At 46.4% G+C, this 18,511-nt stretch overlaps 1 protein-coding gene across 1 annotated transcript in view; it reads right to left on the bottom strand.

Moving 5' to 3' along the window:
* PLCB2 (phospholipase C, beta 2) overlaps positions 1-14,364 on the bottom strand; it is a 51,689-nt gene extending 37,325 nt beyond the window's left edge. Inside the window, exons 1-3 of the mRNA XM_009892428.1 lie at positions 14,281-14,364; positions 10,156-10,233; positions 7,655-7,723 (exon numbers count right to left, since the gene is read on the bottom strand). Of these exons, the coding sequence (XP_009890730.1) occupies positions 7,655-7,723; positions 10,156-10,233; positions 14,281-14,364 (231 nt within the window). The remainder of the gene's footprint in view (positions 1-7,654; positions 7,724-10,155; positions 10,234-14,280) is intronic.
* Between the last annotated feature and the right edge of the window lie 4,147 nt (positions 14,365-18,511).

Genomic DNA, 18,511 nt, shown 5'->3' with positions numbered 1-18,511 from the left:
AATCTCTAAAATGCCTCATTTTTACTTTGTGAGCAATTTTCTTTGGCAGAAGTGAGCAGCACCCGCATACCCACACCTCCTTTCCACACTCATAGCAACCCCGTGATGGAGTTTAACTTTTCATTACGAGGGGCAAAGTGTTAGGATTTTAACTTCAAATTTAACTTCATCTTACAAACCCGCTGGCATTTGTTCAGCTTCCTTACCTCTAGTGTTGTAAATTATATGAAGTTAAGACAATAGAGAACTTGTGGTTTATGCTGAACTCATTTCCTGTATTTGTTACAGCCCGGCTCCTCCCAGCCCTTCCTTCTCTACACACTGGTGTCATCTGGCTCTCCAGCAGCACTCTCTGTTCACGCTATGTCCCTCGCAAGCCGAACGCCACATCAGAGCTTCTGCCTTCACCCAGCTGCGCTCTGCCACACAAAGCTGACACACGCGGTGCGTGGCAATGGCCTGGTATCTGATCACCTTCTCGGAAGCTGTTCTTCACGGTTAGCCTGAGCCTGCGCAGCTTTGAAATGCCGTGCCCTGTATCAGTGTTAACTCACGACACCTCCTAACACCTCGGTGAAGTTGATAGCTTCATTTTATGAGAAGCAAACAGCAGCAGGGAGAGGAAAGGGCGATCATGTTAGGGATCTAAATTGGGTCGTATTTTCCCAGTGACTGACTCCCTGCCTGGCCATAAGCAAGGCACTCGCTCACTTCGTGCTGCCTACGTTACACGGGGATTATCTCCCTCACAGGATAAATGCAGTGATGTTGGCATAGCACTGAATGAAGATGGTCAGAGAAGACCAGAGGCTGTGTCCAAGGGCACAGAACATGATGCCACAGCGCCTTTATAACCTGTACTCCTTTCGCAACCTTGTGCTGCGGCATCACTACATAATTACATGGTGTCACATCGCAGGTAACCATAGAGGAAAAATAGGAATTGCTCCATGAAAAGCAGGACAACCGTATTAGCCATGCAAATTAGAGGAAGGGAAACATGCTTAGGAAATCCACTTTAAAAAAAACCCCAAACAAACAGAAAACACCCCACCAGCAGAGTGGCTGAAATACAGATTCAGCTTGCATTTCACTTCCCTCCCTCCTGATTTCCCTAAAATCCTCATCTGTGCAAACCAGATTCATAGTCCAGAGAAAAGCAAATTCTCATGCAAATATAAACAAAGAGCCAGGCCTAACGCAAGAGACAGAGAGAGAGAAAGAACTTTACTTGAAACGGGATACAGCTGAATGATAGCCAGGATTTACCACAGCTGCACGCACTCACTGCATTGACAATTTAGTATCTTCATGAAACACGCTACAGGATGCAGCGCTTGTGGTATTAGAAGACAGCACTTGACAACAAGTCTTCTCTTTTGGAGAAGAAAGGTCGTGTTTGGTTGCCAGAAGGGAAAGGGAGCACCAAAGATTATTCAAATGCCTTCGGCTCTGCAGATAACGCTCACGTCCTAATTAGCATTACTGCTCCATCGTGGGATTTGGGAACCAGACCGATGGCTGTGAAGCAGGGGGGGCTGTCCTGCCACCGTCTGCACCATGGGGCCAGCCCGCCTCTGCTCCAAGCATCGCAGTGAGACAAGGCAGAAAAAAAATACGCAGATGAAGCACTCTCAGCTCTCTTTGCTGTCTTATCTAAAGGAACCGGAAAATGCAGCAGCACACAGATTCACATGGCACAAAATAACCAGCGGCATTCTGGAATTGAGCAGGAACAGGCTGCGAGGGAGAGATGCAGACTGTGCATCCTCAGTAACTTCTGTCCCTGTGGTCTACGAGCTTACACTGCGGAAAGATGGAAGAGGCAGGAGGGCCCAGCATGGCAAAAAGCCGTTATTCAGATGTGACTGTTTCCTTGCTTGGCCCCTGCTCCACTATTTATAAATCCTTTGCAAGCCACAGGCTTCTACCCGCTTTTCTCCTGCATGCACACATATCAGTTTGTCTCCATATGGCTTCTCACGATCACTCTTATTTGGAGGCCTGAACCTCGGACTCAGGTTAGTTCCACCCTGTGCTCAGGCCCATTGCTGAGTCCCCAGCACAGCGCCAAGATGATGCTCAAATCCCCAGAGCTGCCGCCTTCCCCCCGCGATGCGGCAGAGTAACTGCCCACCCACGACGTGTTTATAGTCCATGGCTCAGCCCTCTGCTCAGCCCCGAGTGCAACGTGAGTGCTCCCTGCACTGGTGGTTCCTAAACACGCCTCATTCCTACTTTATCATCTTAAAATACCATGTGTGAAATACCTTGGTACCATTTTCTCCCTTGTACATGTTTAGTTCAGAGTCTGCATCTCTGGGTTCAATAACAACAAAATGAGTATGGAGGAAGAAAGTGTTTTATAATCATGACAATCAGAAAATACAGCTTCTGTTTTTATGAAAAATTATGCTTGTTACGAAGCCAATGCGTGCTGAAATGTCTAAACAAAACTCAAGATGAAGCCAACAGCCCAGCAGTCTGGCCTAAAACATCATGTATTTTGGTCCTAATTATTACATTCTCTGACAGTGTTCCAGGGTCTTGATGCATCAGAAAAAAAAAAACAAACCCAACAAAAAGGAGCAGCCGTTATTGTTCCTTGTTACTCAAAGGAAAACACTGAATTGCACTGTAAATAACATCTTGATCTGCTTCGGCATGCTGCTGAACTACATTCAATAGCTTTTTATCTTGTCTCATTTGTGTTCAAAGTCCCTGCTAATTCTTATCTTTATTACTCTTGAACATGTGCCAAAGTTCATTCTGCCCTATCTGTAAAAAAAAAAAAAAAATTCCATCCAGAAAAAACACTGCAGAACACTGAGTAGCTCTCAAAGAAAATAAAGCAAAAGGGGAGAGAAGGGGAAACCTGCACACGCAGAGGAGTCATGGGAGGACTGGAGGGCTGTGTGCATGCTTATGTGTAACGTGCCAGGAGGCAAGCGCTGGGAGTGGGGCAGAAGAGAGGAGACTGTTTCTCACGGAGAGCATGGCTGTCCCTCATCTCCAGCCGGGCTTGGTTCCAGGAATCATTTCTTTCTGGGGCAAACAGCAGCGGCCTTTCTCATCGGGAGGTGGCTCCTATTGCTGCCAGCCCTTAGTGACTTGTCCCTTTTTCAATGCCAGGCGTACTGTGCTGGGCACTACAGGCTGTCTACTCCCTAAACACTGGGCAGTGGCAGGAAAGGGTCCCACCAGTCCCTGCCCGCCAGCTTGCAGGGACAACACAAACCTGTACTGGCAAGGGAGCGCGTATGACAGCAGGTCTTTTCAGAAGTGGTTTCTGCATGGGCACTTTGGTGTTATTCTTCTTGCTGTGCATAGAGAGGTTACAAAGAAAAACCCCAAACCTCTTGCTCCGCAGCAGCGCGAAAGCGTTATGAAAGCAGGTAACTCCCAGTATCCACAGTACAACCACCCATTAGCAGGGAGACTCATTTCACCTACAGCGCTCTGAAAAGCTCAGGGCACATTGCACCCTCGAGCAGCTCAAACTATAGCCAGAAAGAGCACAGAACCTCGCAGGGAAAGCGATAGCAGATGCCCTCAATAAAGCACTGTCATCCTTCCTTGTATATGCCTTCAGCCACCATTCAGTACAAAAACCAAACCACAGGCTTTGCTTGAGAGAGGCTGTGAATTTGCCATGGTGTCACTTACAAGGAAGGGGAGAGGGGGGGAAAAGGATGCTTGATTTTTTACTGGTATTAGCCAAAGCTCTTCCAACAGCTGTGATCTTGTTCTCCTTGTCTTAAACATAATCTGTTAGCCCTGCTCTTCCAACAGCTGTGATCTTGTTCTTGTCTTAAACATAATCTGTTAGCCCCTTCTCCTCCACTTTTAGCCAATGAAACAAGTAACCGTTTGTATTAGTTTCAGCAGTTATATCCCACAAGTAATCCAAGCCATTATTTTGTAACAGGGCAGACAGCACCCTTTGTCATTCTTCTGCCCTTCACCTCTAACAGATCTTTGCTTTGTCACAGCAGTTTTTCATATTTATACCTTCTTGTACCAATGCACCAGATGTAGCTGCCCTATGTGGAGGGTGTGGTGATTCATGTTGAGAAGTTGTCACTGTTTTCTGCATTCCTTTGAGCAAATTCTGTTCTCAGGAAAGCCAAGTCAACACGCAACAGAGGGCTTTAAGCAAGCCCTGCGGAAGCGCCGGGGATAGTACAGCTATGTGGAAATAAGAAATTTCCAGGACTGGATAGCACATCTCTCCCACCCTTTTGGTTCAATGGCCATTTCAGTGCCCACACAAGACTCCCCATCATCCCATAAGAGAAAGGCAGATAAGGAGCCAGCCTAGTGCCTTTTACTACATGCTGTCATAGAAATGCCAGAAAATGCCCTGAAATGAAAAGAGGACTTATATTAAATGGGTCTCTGTGAAATGCAGAATTCAAAAAGCACAGCAGAGGTTGTCATGAAGTGCATCACTTCTGCCTGTGTAGAATACTTAATAAATCGCTTGGTGCTTGACCTTTGCTCCTTTGTTTGTAAAAAAAATGAGCTGTAGCCGTTTCCCAGGACTGTAAAATGCTGTCTCTGGCCTATTACGATGGCTAGAATACACCAGCTACACCAGATCAGAGCACAGATCCATCCAGATGCCTGGGGAAAAGTAGAACAGGGCAAATGCAACGATACTTCTCTAACACATTTCTGCAGCTTCCAGCAATTTACAATTCAGCAACTTCCTAAACCAGAGGCATTAGCTTGTGTTTAATAACCCTCAAAGGGCATTTCCTTCTTGTCCTGACTTTTTAAACTCGCGTACGTTTTCATGACTTGTGCAGGAAGGCATCCCACAGCACAGCGACATGACATGTAACAGCAGCACCTCCTTCTGCTGGTGCTGAACCTGCCTTTGGAAAATTCCACTTGATGTGTAGCACTCACGCTGGAAGAAACACTGAGCAACCACTTTGTGCTCATCTTCTCCATTCAGTTCCTGATTTTACAGCACTCTACCATACCCCTCTACATCCCACTCATCATTTTTTTTTGGCCAGACTACAGTCCCTGCCTGCTCACATGCTCCTCCTACTGCAGCCATTTCATTTTTATTAATCTTGCTGCTCTTCTCTACCATCTCCAAGTCTTTGTCTCATTTGAGATGAGGACACTGGAAATGCACAGAAATATGGGTGCATTCAGGGTGTACACAGTGGCACGATTTCCTAATTCCTTCCTTATAATTCCTAACACACAACTTTTTTGAGCAAGTATTACTGATCAGTGCATTGGTATTTTACCATACCCTCATGATCTTGTTTCTGAGTAGCAACAGTCAACTCAGCCTGTTATTACAGAAAGTTATGATCTTTATTTCTTCTTCTGTGTGCATTGCTAATTCTTATCTGTACTAATTTTTATCACTTACTAGATCATCCAGTAAATCAGCAATTCAAGGTCTTTCTACAAATCAGCACTCATTTTATTACCCCAAATAACTTGGTACCATTGGCAAACTTTGCGTTGTCTCTATATGCCTGTTACGTACAAACACACAGTATGTCACAGGCCCAAGCACGGATCTTTCTGGGAGTCTACTGGTTCTCTCTCTTCTCCCAAGAGACCTTTTTCTTATCTTCCAGTAGTTTTTCCATGCAAAGATGTCCTCTCTTATTCTGTTTTTTTTTTTTTGTTTGTTTGGGTTTTTTTTTTTTTTTTTTTTTTTGTTTTGTTGGGTTTTTTTTTTTTTTTTTTTTTAAGAGCCTTCCCTTATTTTGGGACTCACATGGGCTGCTTTCCAATTTTATTGAAAGGATTTTTAGAGCTAATTATTGGAACATAGTCACTGCTCCCCTTTCCTCTTTTGCTTTTTGCTACCCTGGTACTGCTCATGAATTTCCTCATTCTTTTCACAAACTTCTTTGTGCTTTCATCAAAAATCTCTTTTAAAAGGTGTTTTTAGTTTTTCTCTGGATATGGAATGTGGTCATCCCAAAACTGTATTGTGAATTACTCTTAAAAAAACCTGCAGTTGGCCTTGTTTCCAGAGCAATTGCTTGTCTGTGAGCAAGGGCTCATTAAAAGATGATTAAAAACAGCTCAGAAAGATGCTGTTTGAGTAGAAATTCCTTTTGTCTAGAAGCAACTCTAACACTGCACTTGTGCTGGCATGTTTCTCCTGGTACTCTCCAATTAGTCTTCCTTAACTAACTGCTAAAAATCGAGGACATTTTTCTCCTGCCTGCTGCCACTAGGAGGACATCCACCTACAGCCTCAGTACTTTACATCATCGATTTATAATCTATATCAAAGCTGAATTAATTTTGTAAACAGGTTATTCCTGAAGTTTAGCACCCCGTATATCTCATGCCTCTCCTTTAAGTTGGCCTTTTCCTTAGCGCATTCCATCTGGAGTGCAGCACCCAGCTCTACCAGTGCCAAATACTTTATTCTTGCAAATAAAAAAAAAATAAAAATCAGAGAGCTTTTTTTCAAACATTATTCCCATAAAAAAAGTTACAAAGTTCTAGGCTTGTTGAAAACTCAAATATGTTTCATTCTAGTAAATTTCCAAGAAAAAACAGTTTCTCAGAAGTAATTACAATTTTTAAGAATTGTATGTGATGTGTCCTGTTCTTGAGCTCCGCTGTGCTTTTAGCACCCACCTCATTACGTTCTTTTGAGAAACACTAGTCTTGGGGAGCTCTGAACAGACATTTTCACAGCAGTAGTACGAAAACAGCCGTACTACTTACGCAAAGAGGCTGCTCGAGTCTCTCAGTGTATATTGCAAAATCTTCCCCTTTTGTGTTAGTCTGAGAATCACCTATGTTACCACATGGAGCCATTATCTTTACTCCTTTGTTTCCTTTTCAAAGTCTAGCTTTACTTCAATTTTCTTCTTGCCTTTTCCATACATGGAAAAGTTAAAAACAAACAAAAAACAACCCCCCAAAAAAAGTCCTAACAAGGACAACTTTGCTGCAGGAAGCTTAAATTATGACTGAAACCAAGAACAAAGCCATAATCATGTGCTTCCCTTAGTCTGCCACCCTGCAAGGAGACAATTTAAAATTATTTGGAAAAAAAAAAACACGCTAGTTTTTCTGTAACTACATTTTCTTCCCTTTAAAGGGAAAAAATTCCACCACACACTGCATAGGAATCTCACTGTAACGACAGGTTTGTAGCTGCCTTGACCCAGCCTGTGCGTCTTTGCACAGGGAAGCAGCTCCAGTGACTCAATACAGCAGCACCACCAGTCCCCCGCAGGACTTCCCTGTGTCGCCCAGTAAGCGTAGAGGCCAGGCAGGGATTAAAGCCAGCCAGATGCACGGCAGAGGGGAGAACCCAGCCGCTGTGCACAACAGAAAATGGGCCTTTTGGAGGGCACTTAGAAGAGGAATTGTTTTCCTAGCTTTCTGGAATGTTCTTTCCAACAAGCTCATGGACCATAGTCTGGATGTGCCTTTCTTTTGGGAGCACAGAGGACTCCTGGGGAGTTCAGAGACAAGAGTAAAGATGGCTTTTCTATATTTATGTAGTTGTGATGTAAGGAGACAGGGTCCTCTCCACCGACTTGTAACAGAAAGCCAGGGCTAACCGCCTCAGCCTACACCAAAGCCCTAGGCAGCCTTGCCATTCCCATATAAACAACCGGCAGAAATGAAGCTATGCACTCACCTTGGGGATTTTGGCAAATCGCCCTACTCGGGTATCTCGGATGCTGGTTATATCCAAAATTTCAATTTCCTACAACAGAACAAGAACAAGTAAGATGAAGGAGAGAGAAAAGAGTAAGGAAAGAAATCCATTGCAGAGCCCCGACAAGCTGCGAAGCAGGTCTCTGCCAGCACCCCTCACTGGGGAAGAGCTCTCCCACCAGGAACAATGCAGGCAGGGAAACACCGGCTGCTGATCCACCAAGCTGGCAGGATGGCTGGTGTGGAGGCAGTGGTGGCCTGCAGCACTGAGCTCTTTGGGCAAGGTCAGAGGCTCGGTGGGGACTGCCATGAGAGGGAGCATATGATATGCATACAGGTTTCTATGGGGAAACTCTACCCCTCTACCCTAGTTACAGTCCGTGCATTAATACAACCCACTCATGTTCTCAGCCTGCCTTTTGCCTCCACGCATTCAACATGGACCGGCTAAGCTGGAAGGCAGGCAGGACCACCTCTCCCCAGATCACTCCCGGCAGACTTTCACCTAATCTGTTCTGAAGCAATTCCCACGGAGGACATTCCACAACCTTCCCTAGGCAGCCCACTCCACGTCCTCACTACTGGCTAGTTGTCATGTTTATTTTGTTTGTTCTTTTAATATCCAACCTGAATTTCCTTCCTCTGTTACTAATTTGCCTGCTCACCGTGGATCTGGAGAACAAATTATACTTGTTGCAGCAGATAATGTTATTTTCCAAGACCACAATAAGGAACAATGTGGATACCACATCTTCTGGCTGTATCCCCATTTTATTGTCAAGCGGGATGGAACTTTTACTTCTAATCCCACTCCTTTCTGAATCCCTAGTGCAAACACAGTGCAGTTTTTCTTCTTGCTGTTCATGACAAGCAGATCTTAAGAGGAGTCAGCCAAAGATTAATAAGCCACACAAATTCAACAAACTCCTGACCATACCCCACCACGCTCTGTATCAGCCCATCTCTTGTCCCTGGTCGCTGTGCTCACGCCAGACTGCACGTGACCTCTGCGAGCTTGTCCCAGCTCCCTCTGACAGCCAGCATTTGCCCACCACCCTTCTTGCCAGCTCACACTGTCTGCAGCTTCCCTCAGAGAACAGGGAAGATGCCACACAAGTGCTTCCCCAAGAATGTAAACCAGGCTGTTACTCCACCACAGCTCTCAAATTTGTTTATAGTTTATTTTAGGTACTAATCAATGGCATTTTCCAGGAGTATGAGACACCCCCCCAGTCTGGGTTTCCTCATGTCAGCTATGCTTCCTTACCTCAGCCCCTTTCCCAGGTAATTAAATCCCTTGTGCCACCAACCCAATGAAATATCTCACTTTTGATGGGTGGTAACAGCTCCCCTTGCCCCATTTTGTGCACTTCCTCCAGTGCTACCACTTCTTCCTGCTGTCTGGCTGGAACCCTTACAGCAAAAATTCTACTGCCAGGAGCGGACCTTGAAAGGGGAATGAGTGACAGAGATAGCTGAAAGGAGAGCACGTCTCCTAGAGGAACATGACAGTTTTTCTGTCATCCTCATGACATTGTGTTCTTGAAGGATACAGCTGTGTGACAGTGCCTTTCCCCCACTGGCACTGGGGCACAATCTTCCGAGAAGGCAGAGCTCACCAAAACAGATCAGGTCTCTTGGCCAGGGCGCTGTGTAGTACTATGGTCTCTGTCTCTTTATCTACCATGCCTCTTCAGCATGTAGGTCACGAGGAGGAAGTAGAGCTGAACCACAGCTCTGCTCTGGAAAGCAGAAGTAAGCCCAGCCTTCCACCTCCAGTGAGCCAGATCTCTCCACCCCTTGGTGCTACTCATCAGTGGGGAACTGAATTCCCTTTCCTAAATTTGTTGCGCTTCTCTCTGCTCCAGCAGCCAGGGTCCTGCAGTTTACCTCCAGCAATGTGCACACACCACCCTGGCCTGAGAGGACCACAACTCACTCTCCAGACTTGATGCAGTCTCTACATAGTTACGGTCACTGCTCTTTTTTAATTATTAAAATCTCCAAAACCCCAACAAGTCAGTTAATTACAACCAGGCTGCATATAAGGTACGTGTTAGCTGAAGCTGCACACATTTAGTTGCATACATCCAGCCATTTTCTTTCCAATTGCAACATTGCACTGGTTGGGATAATCTTTTAGTATGCTCACTAATAGGAATATCAATACCATTGCTCTCTGTGAAGTCCTTTGAAGCACATCTCATGAACTTTGCAGGTGTAAGACTGCCAGCGTGACAAGCACAAAAAGGCCATGCTCATCTCTGGCATGTTTGCAGCTTAATTTCCTGCTCTTTTCTGGAAGTCTGAAGACAAATCTACCATTGAATAAGCACAAGACTCCCAGGTGCTTTGCAGACAGTTTCTTGCTCAGTGGAATGCACGTGGTAGCTTGCAGAACTTGAGCACCTATGGTGTTTTAATCTCGCACAAACTTGAACTGGCTATTTGGAGACCAAGCTGTGAAGTCTTAGCACTTACCTTACTCTGATAGGTCCAATATAAGTAAAAGCCCTTTGGATCCACTCGAAGAATAACAGGAGAAGCGCTTGCTGTTTCCTGGGAAAAAAAAAAAAAGAAAAAACCAACCAACCACCAAACACAGAAGAAAGAAGGTTAGCACCTTACATGACTTGGAGAACATGGGACATAAGGTTCCCAGTTCAAATATAGACCCAGTCGGGTGAATCATCCTCTGATTTATGGAAATGAACCAGATGATTTAGTACATCTCCAGAGTAACAGTGTGAGACTAGGGAAGCCGATCTCTGCTGAAGCCTGGGTCTTACCTAACACCATGCATTTGGCTGGAACAACTCTCTTGGAGCATCTATACAATGAATTAAGAGAAGAAAGTACCTGTAGATGGATGCAATTGTTTGTTTCCCTCCAAGGCACCTACTTCTTGTTCTGTGAGCTCCAGAAGGAGCCTAGGCCAAGCAGAGACAGCATTCATCCCTGGCATCTACCATCCAGAAGTCTATACCCACGCTAGTCATCTGGGCTCTCTTCATAGAGAATGGGGCCTAGTCAGGAAGGGTTCAAGGAGGGGTCCATCAAATACAGCACATGAGTCTGCTTTAGGTGGTGATTCTTAAACTCCACAGACTAGCTCTACACAGACTATAAAAAGAAGCAGCTACTTAAAACACCAATGCTAAAGACACAAAGTTACATGAAATAATTTGATGCTGATTCTGAACTGCATACAACAGGGAGCTCAGAAGCAAGGCGTACGCTGCAGAGGAGACACGGGCTGCTGTGAGGCTGTGTACGTTGCCTCTGCGTAATTACACTGCTTCTGCATTTTCAGTTAAGGACAACTTCACAGACATTTTCAAGACAACATCCATTCCCATCTCACATGCAAGCCTGTGCTAAGAGATGAATTAGCATGAGCTCTTTGGAGACAGAGATAAAGAATGCTTGGTGCCTCTGCTTGGGCGCCAGCCCATTTGCTCATTCAGTCTAGATGACTCCTCGCTGCACTTGACCTCGGGTGCCACAGAAGATAGGATCATAAGGCCTATCAGCCATTTCCAGGAAGGCTTCAAATTCAATTCAGGAAGTTGAAATACCCAGCTACTGAGATGAAACCAGTAATGGAATTTGGAAGTTTTATTTGTCACTTGGCCTTGAGTTCTTCAGTCTTATTGAACTCATACTTCACTCCAGAGTGTCTGGATTTCCAGGGACCTCCATTTCCAGATTCACTATTCTTCATTACAGTAAACTGCCCATGCCACAGTGCACCGTATGTTCTCCTTTTACTCACTACTGCCTTTCTCACACTGTACTAGGGACAACTCTGATCTGCACAGCATCGTGCCCATGTTCCAGAGCTCTCGGTTAGCTCCCTGAACACATTGCCACAAGCCATGAAGTACTACTATTGAGCATTGTGCCATGTTTCTAGATTAACTTTAATTCCTCCAAAGCAGCTTTCTTAAAAGCTAGCTGAGGCTGCAATAAAGACTGCTGACAGCTGGCCTCCTGGGATATGGACAGCCATGGGGTGCGGGCAAACATTCCTAAGGGGTGGCTCCGTGCAACAAATGCAATGGTGAATTCCACAGAAGATGGTCTGGCAGCTAAACTGGCTGCTGTTTTCACCTTGGAGTTCAACTCCAGGGCAGAAAGCAAGTGTTGTCTGGTAAAACCTTGTAATACATAACCTTTCAAGGATAGAAAACATTTTTGCTTGCACATAGAGGGCTAAGAGTTAGCATAGAGCCAAATCCATAGGTGTCTGCTCGGCTTAAGAGGTGAGCTGTGACACTGAGCCATACCTGAGGTTTCAAAAGGGTTCCCAAGCCAGTTCTCAAAATAAACTATCATCCACATAGCAGGACTTAACCTCCTCAGTCTGGCTGGCAGCCCCAGCTTGCTGGATGCTAAACAAAGCACAGTAGAGAGCTGCTCCTTACCCCAAGATGTTGTAAGTAACTCAGTGGGACAGGTCAGAACAGTGCAGCCTGTCAGAGATACTACTGCACTCCCCTCTAGACAATACATTACAAATGCGGGTCACGGTACAGGCACTACAGAACAAGTGTGAGTTTGCTTTACTCAAAAAACTGTTGGGTACAGTGAAGTGTACAGTCCAGCCCCAAACTGTACAGTGATGTAAGGAGCCAGTCTGATCTACCTTCATTCCTTTGCCTCAAATATCGTGGAAGGAGTTCAAAACTATTACCACCACCATGGCCAGGTCAATTCAAAGAGTGAGACAAAAAAAATGCAGGACCATGACCTCTGAAGAACTGCTTTTATCCTGACCCTCCACTAACAATGCCGCAGCCTGGAGCTCTTGCCATCATCGTTTGCAGCCTGCTCTAACTGCAGAGTGGGAAAGCTTGATGAGATGGAGCAGTGGGACCAGAACAGCCCACTTGTGGAGGAGGCTTTCATTATTATTGGAGGTCAAGTCTGTAAACTACTTAGTAGTTACAGGCAACCTTTTAGGAATGTTTACAAATATGTAAACCTCAGGGACAGAGTAAAGTCCACACAGGACTTCAGCTCCCTGACTCCTATGGTTGCAGCAGCAAATAAACACTTGGTGAGCCTTGGAAGCCCAGCTTGACTCATCTTGGGTTTCAAGGGAACCTAACTATCCCAGGAATTTCCAGTGAAGTACTTTAAAGCTTCGTTTTGGGGAAAGTGGTCCCCAAGGACTGAGCATAGAAAGTGAGCAGCAATTTTAGACAAGTTTGGCTGCTGTTATTCTCAGAAACCAAATCCCTGTTCAAATTCAAAGATGACACAAGAGCATTCTGCAGTCAGTGGCCCCATTGGAAAGAATTGGAAAGCTGTGCTTTCCACCATATGCCGGTGTCATCCTCCTGTTTACATACAGCTAGTACAGTAACTGCCCGGTCACATCCCAACCTGTATTCCTCAGCATCCATCCTCTCCATCAGCTGTATATTACATTGCTTTCTCATTTTGCAGTGCTGCTGGACCACCCCTGCTTATGTTGCACACAAGGGATCTACCTCCCCCGCACACACTGCCTTGGGACTTAAAACTCTGTTCCAGCCTTACGCCCACAAAAGTAAGCACTGATCCCTCCTGCATTGCTGCTGGAGGCTCCTTCTAATGCGTCTCATTTGCAATACCACATCAAATGTTTCCCCCAGATTTTGGTGAATAATCATAACCCAGCCTGCCCCCCATTTCATCAACATTCATGCTCAATAGCAGACAATTCCGACTCCAGACAAAATGGATGGGCAGCTGCTGTCCTCTTGCTCAGGTATGTGGGTATTTACTAGGGGAAATACTTTTATCATCTTAGAAAATGAAGAAGGGGACTATTGCATTCCTCTCCTCCTCTGCTGTTCCACACTTTCTTTCCCTCACAATGAAAGGCAAACAGAGACTGAAACCCAGGTGTTTTGAAGATACAAGAGGACACCGAGATGGAGAGAGAAGCAGCTTTTTGCAGCACCCTGCGAGGCTCCGGCACTGTTCGAGCACAGACCCCTCACTGCTCAGGCACTGTGGGCTTGGTAGCTCACAGACCCAGACGTGGGCAGGCATGGGAGGACGTGGCTCACCCTCTGATCCACTCCAGCAACAAGGCCATAAGAGGAAGCAACTTGGAGCCTGGTTTCCTCTCCATTTGCAGAGCACAGAGAGTCTGCTCAGCTCTGGAGTAAATCCTACCCCTCACACTCCTCCACAGATGTTCGAATGCAGCATGTGCCTCTGGCCCCCAGGAGGCTGCCAGCAGTGACTGCCTTCCTGAGGGCTGGCTCACAAACAGAGACAGGACCCCGGGGTCCTACACCAGAGAAGCTGAGACACAGACCCTGTGGCACACTCCATTTACGTCCAGCCTCCACAATAACAAGAGGTGCAGAAGTTTCCACACCAACCCCTAACAATACATCTAACAATACATCCTTTGTTTTAGCCCTCAGCTCTTCTTCTTAGTTCACTCTCCCTATACAGTCATTTCTGCTCTCAGGTACGACACACAATGCCCTGTCCCCCCCACCAAACACATGTTCCCAGGCTCCCCACAAACCCTGACCAAATCATGGTATCTGCCCTGCCACCATGCATGCAATCTAACGAAGCAAAAACCCCAGTACTCACATCATCCCATTTGATGAAGCGCTCACCCTTGGATAGATACTCCTTCACCTCCGGGGGCTGCAGAACAGGGGTAAGCATTGACATTCTGTCCCGCAGATGCGCTCCTCAGCTACCAGAAGCAATAGCAGCTGCACAGCTTGCTCCTCCTTGGCCCCCTCTCCTCTATCTCTGCCTCTCACATGGCAGGGCTCTCTGCCATTGCCACTGTTGGCATCAGAAAGCAAACAGCCTCTTATATCCCAGCCAAATTTAGGAGGGGCAGGGACAGGCAGAAGAGGACCGATGAATCTGCATTGTAAATCAACAGGTCTCCAAGCAAGCACGAGAAGCTCAGCCCAAGGTCACCTAGAGGAAAACTTGCGATGGGTTGAGATGCCCGTGTGGGCAGTCATGCACACACGCTGTCTCTCCAGGAGGGACCTACTCCTCCGAGTCGTACTTGTGAAGCACACGGTTCGTAGCACTTCCGCAACTGAACTTCCTTAAATGTTCTCTTTGACGAAGTGCAGGCATTGCCAGCCGACACTCAAACTATTTCAGCAGATGTGGTTACGGAACAGCTCAGGCTTTGGCTACAAGCAGACTGCCCCCTTCATGCGACGGGCCAAATATCACGTAAAATAAACTTACTCCTTGCTCCGTACGGACTTCATTTCTGGGGCCACTTGCTGCACTGTCCAGTCTAACTTTTTGCCTTTCTCTTATGGGTTCTTCTGAATGTGAACCTCAAAAGTGAGACAGACCAGGAGAGCTGATGGAAATTGCACAGACAGATGAAATAAAACATTCACAAGAGTCCTTAGGAACTGCAATACTCTCCAGATTCGGTTAGGTCTACTGCAGATGCTCTGGGAACACAGAATGAGAGATGTGTAAGGTGGGGATTACAACGATGAAGCCACAGGGAAGGGACAGAAAGCGGAACAGAAAGTTAATGGCAAAGAGGGTGAAAACAGCTCCCTGCTCCTGACCTTGGAATGAAGGAACTACATGTGGACAGCAGAGGAGAAAACAAGCTCTGGTGGCAGAGCTCCTTTAATCTGAGGATGGTGAGCCCGTGGCACAGGTTGCCCCGAGAAGCTGTGGCTGCCCCATCCCTGGAGGTGTTCAAGGCCAGGTTGGACGGGGCTTGGAGCAACCTGGGCTGGTGGGAGGTGGCCCTGCCCAGGGCAGGGGGGTGGGACTGGATGGTCTTCAAGGTCCCTTCTAACTCTAACCATTCTGTGATCTATGTGCACTGGCTAACCAGGAGAGTGGTTTGTGAAAATGATTGACACGGGCAAGGTTAATTTTAGTCAAAAACACAGAGCCCCACAACTAATTAGAAGTGGAGATAACTGTGCTACACTTGCTATAATAGGATTCCCAGCTACACGGTGGGATTTCATCCTTGTGGTCTCCTATGAAAGTCAAGGTGTGGCACTTGCTGTTGCTCAAGAGAGACAAGACACTGTCAATAGTGGTGCAGATTCTCTGAGAAGGGTGGACAAAGAAACTGCCGCTGTGCAAAGGGAGCCAGCTGTGTGGTTTTGTTGCTTCTTTCCCACCTCTGACTTACCCAGTTTGATAAGGCCCACACTTCAAAGCAGACTGGACAGCCAGGGCAAAGAGTCCTAAGGGCATTCTCAAATGTCAGTGGCATGAGGCAGGAGAGATTAAGTGGACCTGTAGCAAGTGCTCTAGCTGTGAAAAACCAAAGATGGCAGTAGTTATCAGAGGGATGCCTGCTGCAGAAACAGAGAACCCTGAACAAACCTAACATCCTTTGTACATGTCTTTCAAGGGTTTATCTGCCTGACAAACTGGGAGTAAGAGAGCTTCTACATTTTCAGCTACCACCGAGTTTTCTGCATTTACTAACTTATTTCGCAAGGCACTGTGCTTTCTAATAATTAGCTATCCAAGCTAAGGCTGTTAGCTCTATTTTACTAGGGCAGCAAACTGAGGTGGCTTACACGTAGCTGCGGTTACTCAGTATCAGGGCTGAGACCAGGGACACGGGAATCCATCACCTCCGGTCTTGTAACCAGGCCACATGCGTGGTATTAAGCTTCCTTTGCATGTGCAAAGTGAGACGTGCTTCTCAGGCAGCCTGCTGACAGAGTGCTGGGGTCCTCCAGGCCCACCCAAAACAGTATCACCAGGACCCCCCCAGAGAACGCTGTTACTCCCAAGCAGCAGGTAACAGGGTCTGCCAAGGTCCTCAAGCCTCAGCTGGAAGCGCTGAGGGATTTCAGCCACAGCCTGGGACTTAGCACAAATGCCAGTGAAACTCCAGGCACTGCTAGATGGGTTTTGTTCTGCGCTCTTGTAAGCAGCTTAGGAACAGACCCTGAGGCCTGTTACATCGAGAAAGTCCATGGGAGCACAGGAGGCTGCAGTGAGGAGTGAAAGTTTTCTCTTCTCTCACCTGATCCCTTCTGCAAGGCCAGAGCGATTTCAAGGCTGCTTAACTTTAACTTAGGGAGCAGCTGTGAAAAGGATAAAGAACATCGATCCTGCTCAGAAGTGCCACAGCCTTCCTGCCTGCTGCAATACAGAAAGCACTGAAGGAAGGCCTTGAAGATCCCAGCTGTGAAGAAGCAAAAGGTGGGATAAGCTTTGCCACCCGGTACTGCCAAGAGCAGAGGGACTGCAGGTGAGATCAGACAGTCACAGCTATTGGTTCCAGTGGCCATCTGGTATTTACCCCAGTTATTATAGCTTCACAAGCCCTGTCTGCATCCTGCCAGAACCAGGGCCTCACGAAAAGGTTGTTTCTGTCCTGCATTCTCTCAGACCTGGATATTCAACAGATTTCTGTCTCATCAACAAACCTAAAGTAAGCAAGAATCCTACCGTAGCTTTACTTGCTTGTCACTTGAGGTCTAAGGGACAAAGCTTTCCCTAAGGGACAAAACAATAAACTAAAAAAACCCGAAAACACGAAGAGTGGTGCCCAAGCTAGCGGCTGTCCAGTGAGGCTGCATGGTGCTGCACAACATCAACAGCCAAGATCCCCACTTGCATAAAGATGGTCACAAAAGCTGAAGCTCACTTCCTTTTGCATAACCCAACGTCCTTATCTTTCATTTCACACTCCTTGCTCTATGTGGGAGCTTCTGTCCTTTGCATGAAGAGATGGCTGATGGAACAGCGATAGAATAAAGCAACAGTCCTGCCCTCTGCTGAAAGCTCTGATATCGGAGCATGCAGAAGCAGCAGCACTTTCAGCAGCATTTATGCCAACTGCCCTTTATTTTCTTTCTCCTCCAAGGCCCATCACCCTGTGTATACTCATCCTACATCCCCTCTGTTCAGGGTCCCCTGCCTTCTTTGCTTTCTTCCCTCACCTTCACCACTGTGCATCCCACCACCCACTACAAGAGTTTTGATATGCAAAAATTCCCCTCCCCCCCCCTTTTTTTTTTTTGCTGGAGACTCTTCCTTATCTCTCTGTCCTATCTGTTCAGCAGTCTCGACCTCCCACAAAGTGCATGCAGAAGCAAGATAGTTAGCATTACCCTTCCAAAATTTTACAAGATAGGGTCTGCAGACAGTGTGGCTTCAATCACTGTCCATTAAACCACCTTGACTGGATGGCTCCTGAGGTCTAGCAAATTACTTTGTAACCTCAACCCCAAGCTAGTCCTAGCACACACAAAATCTCTAAGAAATCTATTCCAGCATCATTCCATTATAATTATACTTTGCAATGTGTAATACTGTCCTCTAGTGAACAGCTATGATATTGCGCACACAGCCTAAATTTAGCATTGCCTTCAAACACCAGTAACAAATTTACAGCTAAGCAAAACTGAGTTCATCCTGCCGCTCCTTTTCCTACTCTGCCCTCTGAGCCCTGGGAATCCTGAAGGGATTAATGATGCCATTAGGACCACAAAGGCCCTCACCATCCCTGGAGAGGAAAACTGCTGCGTGTCTGTGCCAGGGTATGTTTTGTGTCCTACTTTGAGCCCAAACCACAAAGGCCAAGGATTCATGACAGCTCTCTGCTGTCCCTCAGCATGACCCTCCAACTTGATCTGCAAAACTCAGAGGACAGCGCACTACAGCACAGGAAGACAAGTGGCCACAAATACCACAATACCATAAAAGCAGTGAGGTCTGGTGTAAAAAAAAAAAAAAAAAAACAAAAAAAAAACCACCCTCAGAAAACAATCTGACCAACCACTGAGACACTGTTAGGTCCATAATTAACTGTTCCCTGGGCAGAAATATGCAGCAGGAA

Source organism: Charadrius vociferus, unplaced genomic scaffold (assembly GCF_000708025.1).
Source record: "Charadrius vociferus isolate BGI_N301 unplaced genomic scaffold, ASM70802v2 scaffold1039, whole genome shotgun sequence".
Lineage (NCBI taxonomy): Eukaryota > Metazoa > Chordata > Aves > Charadriiformes > Charadriidae > Charadrius > Charadrius vociferus.
The sequence above is the reverse complement of the archived record's forward strand: the minus strand, read 5'-3'. Positions and strand labels throughout refer to the sequence as shown.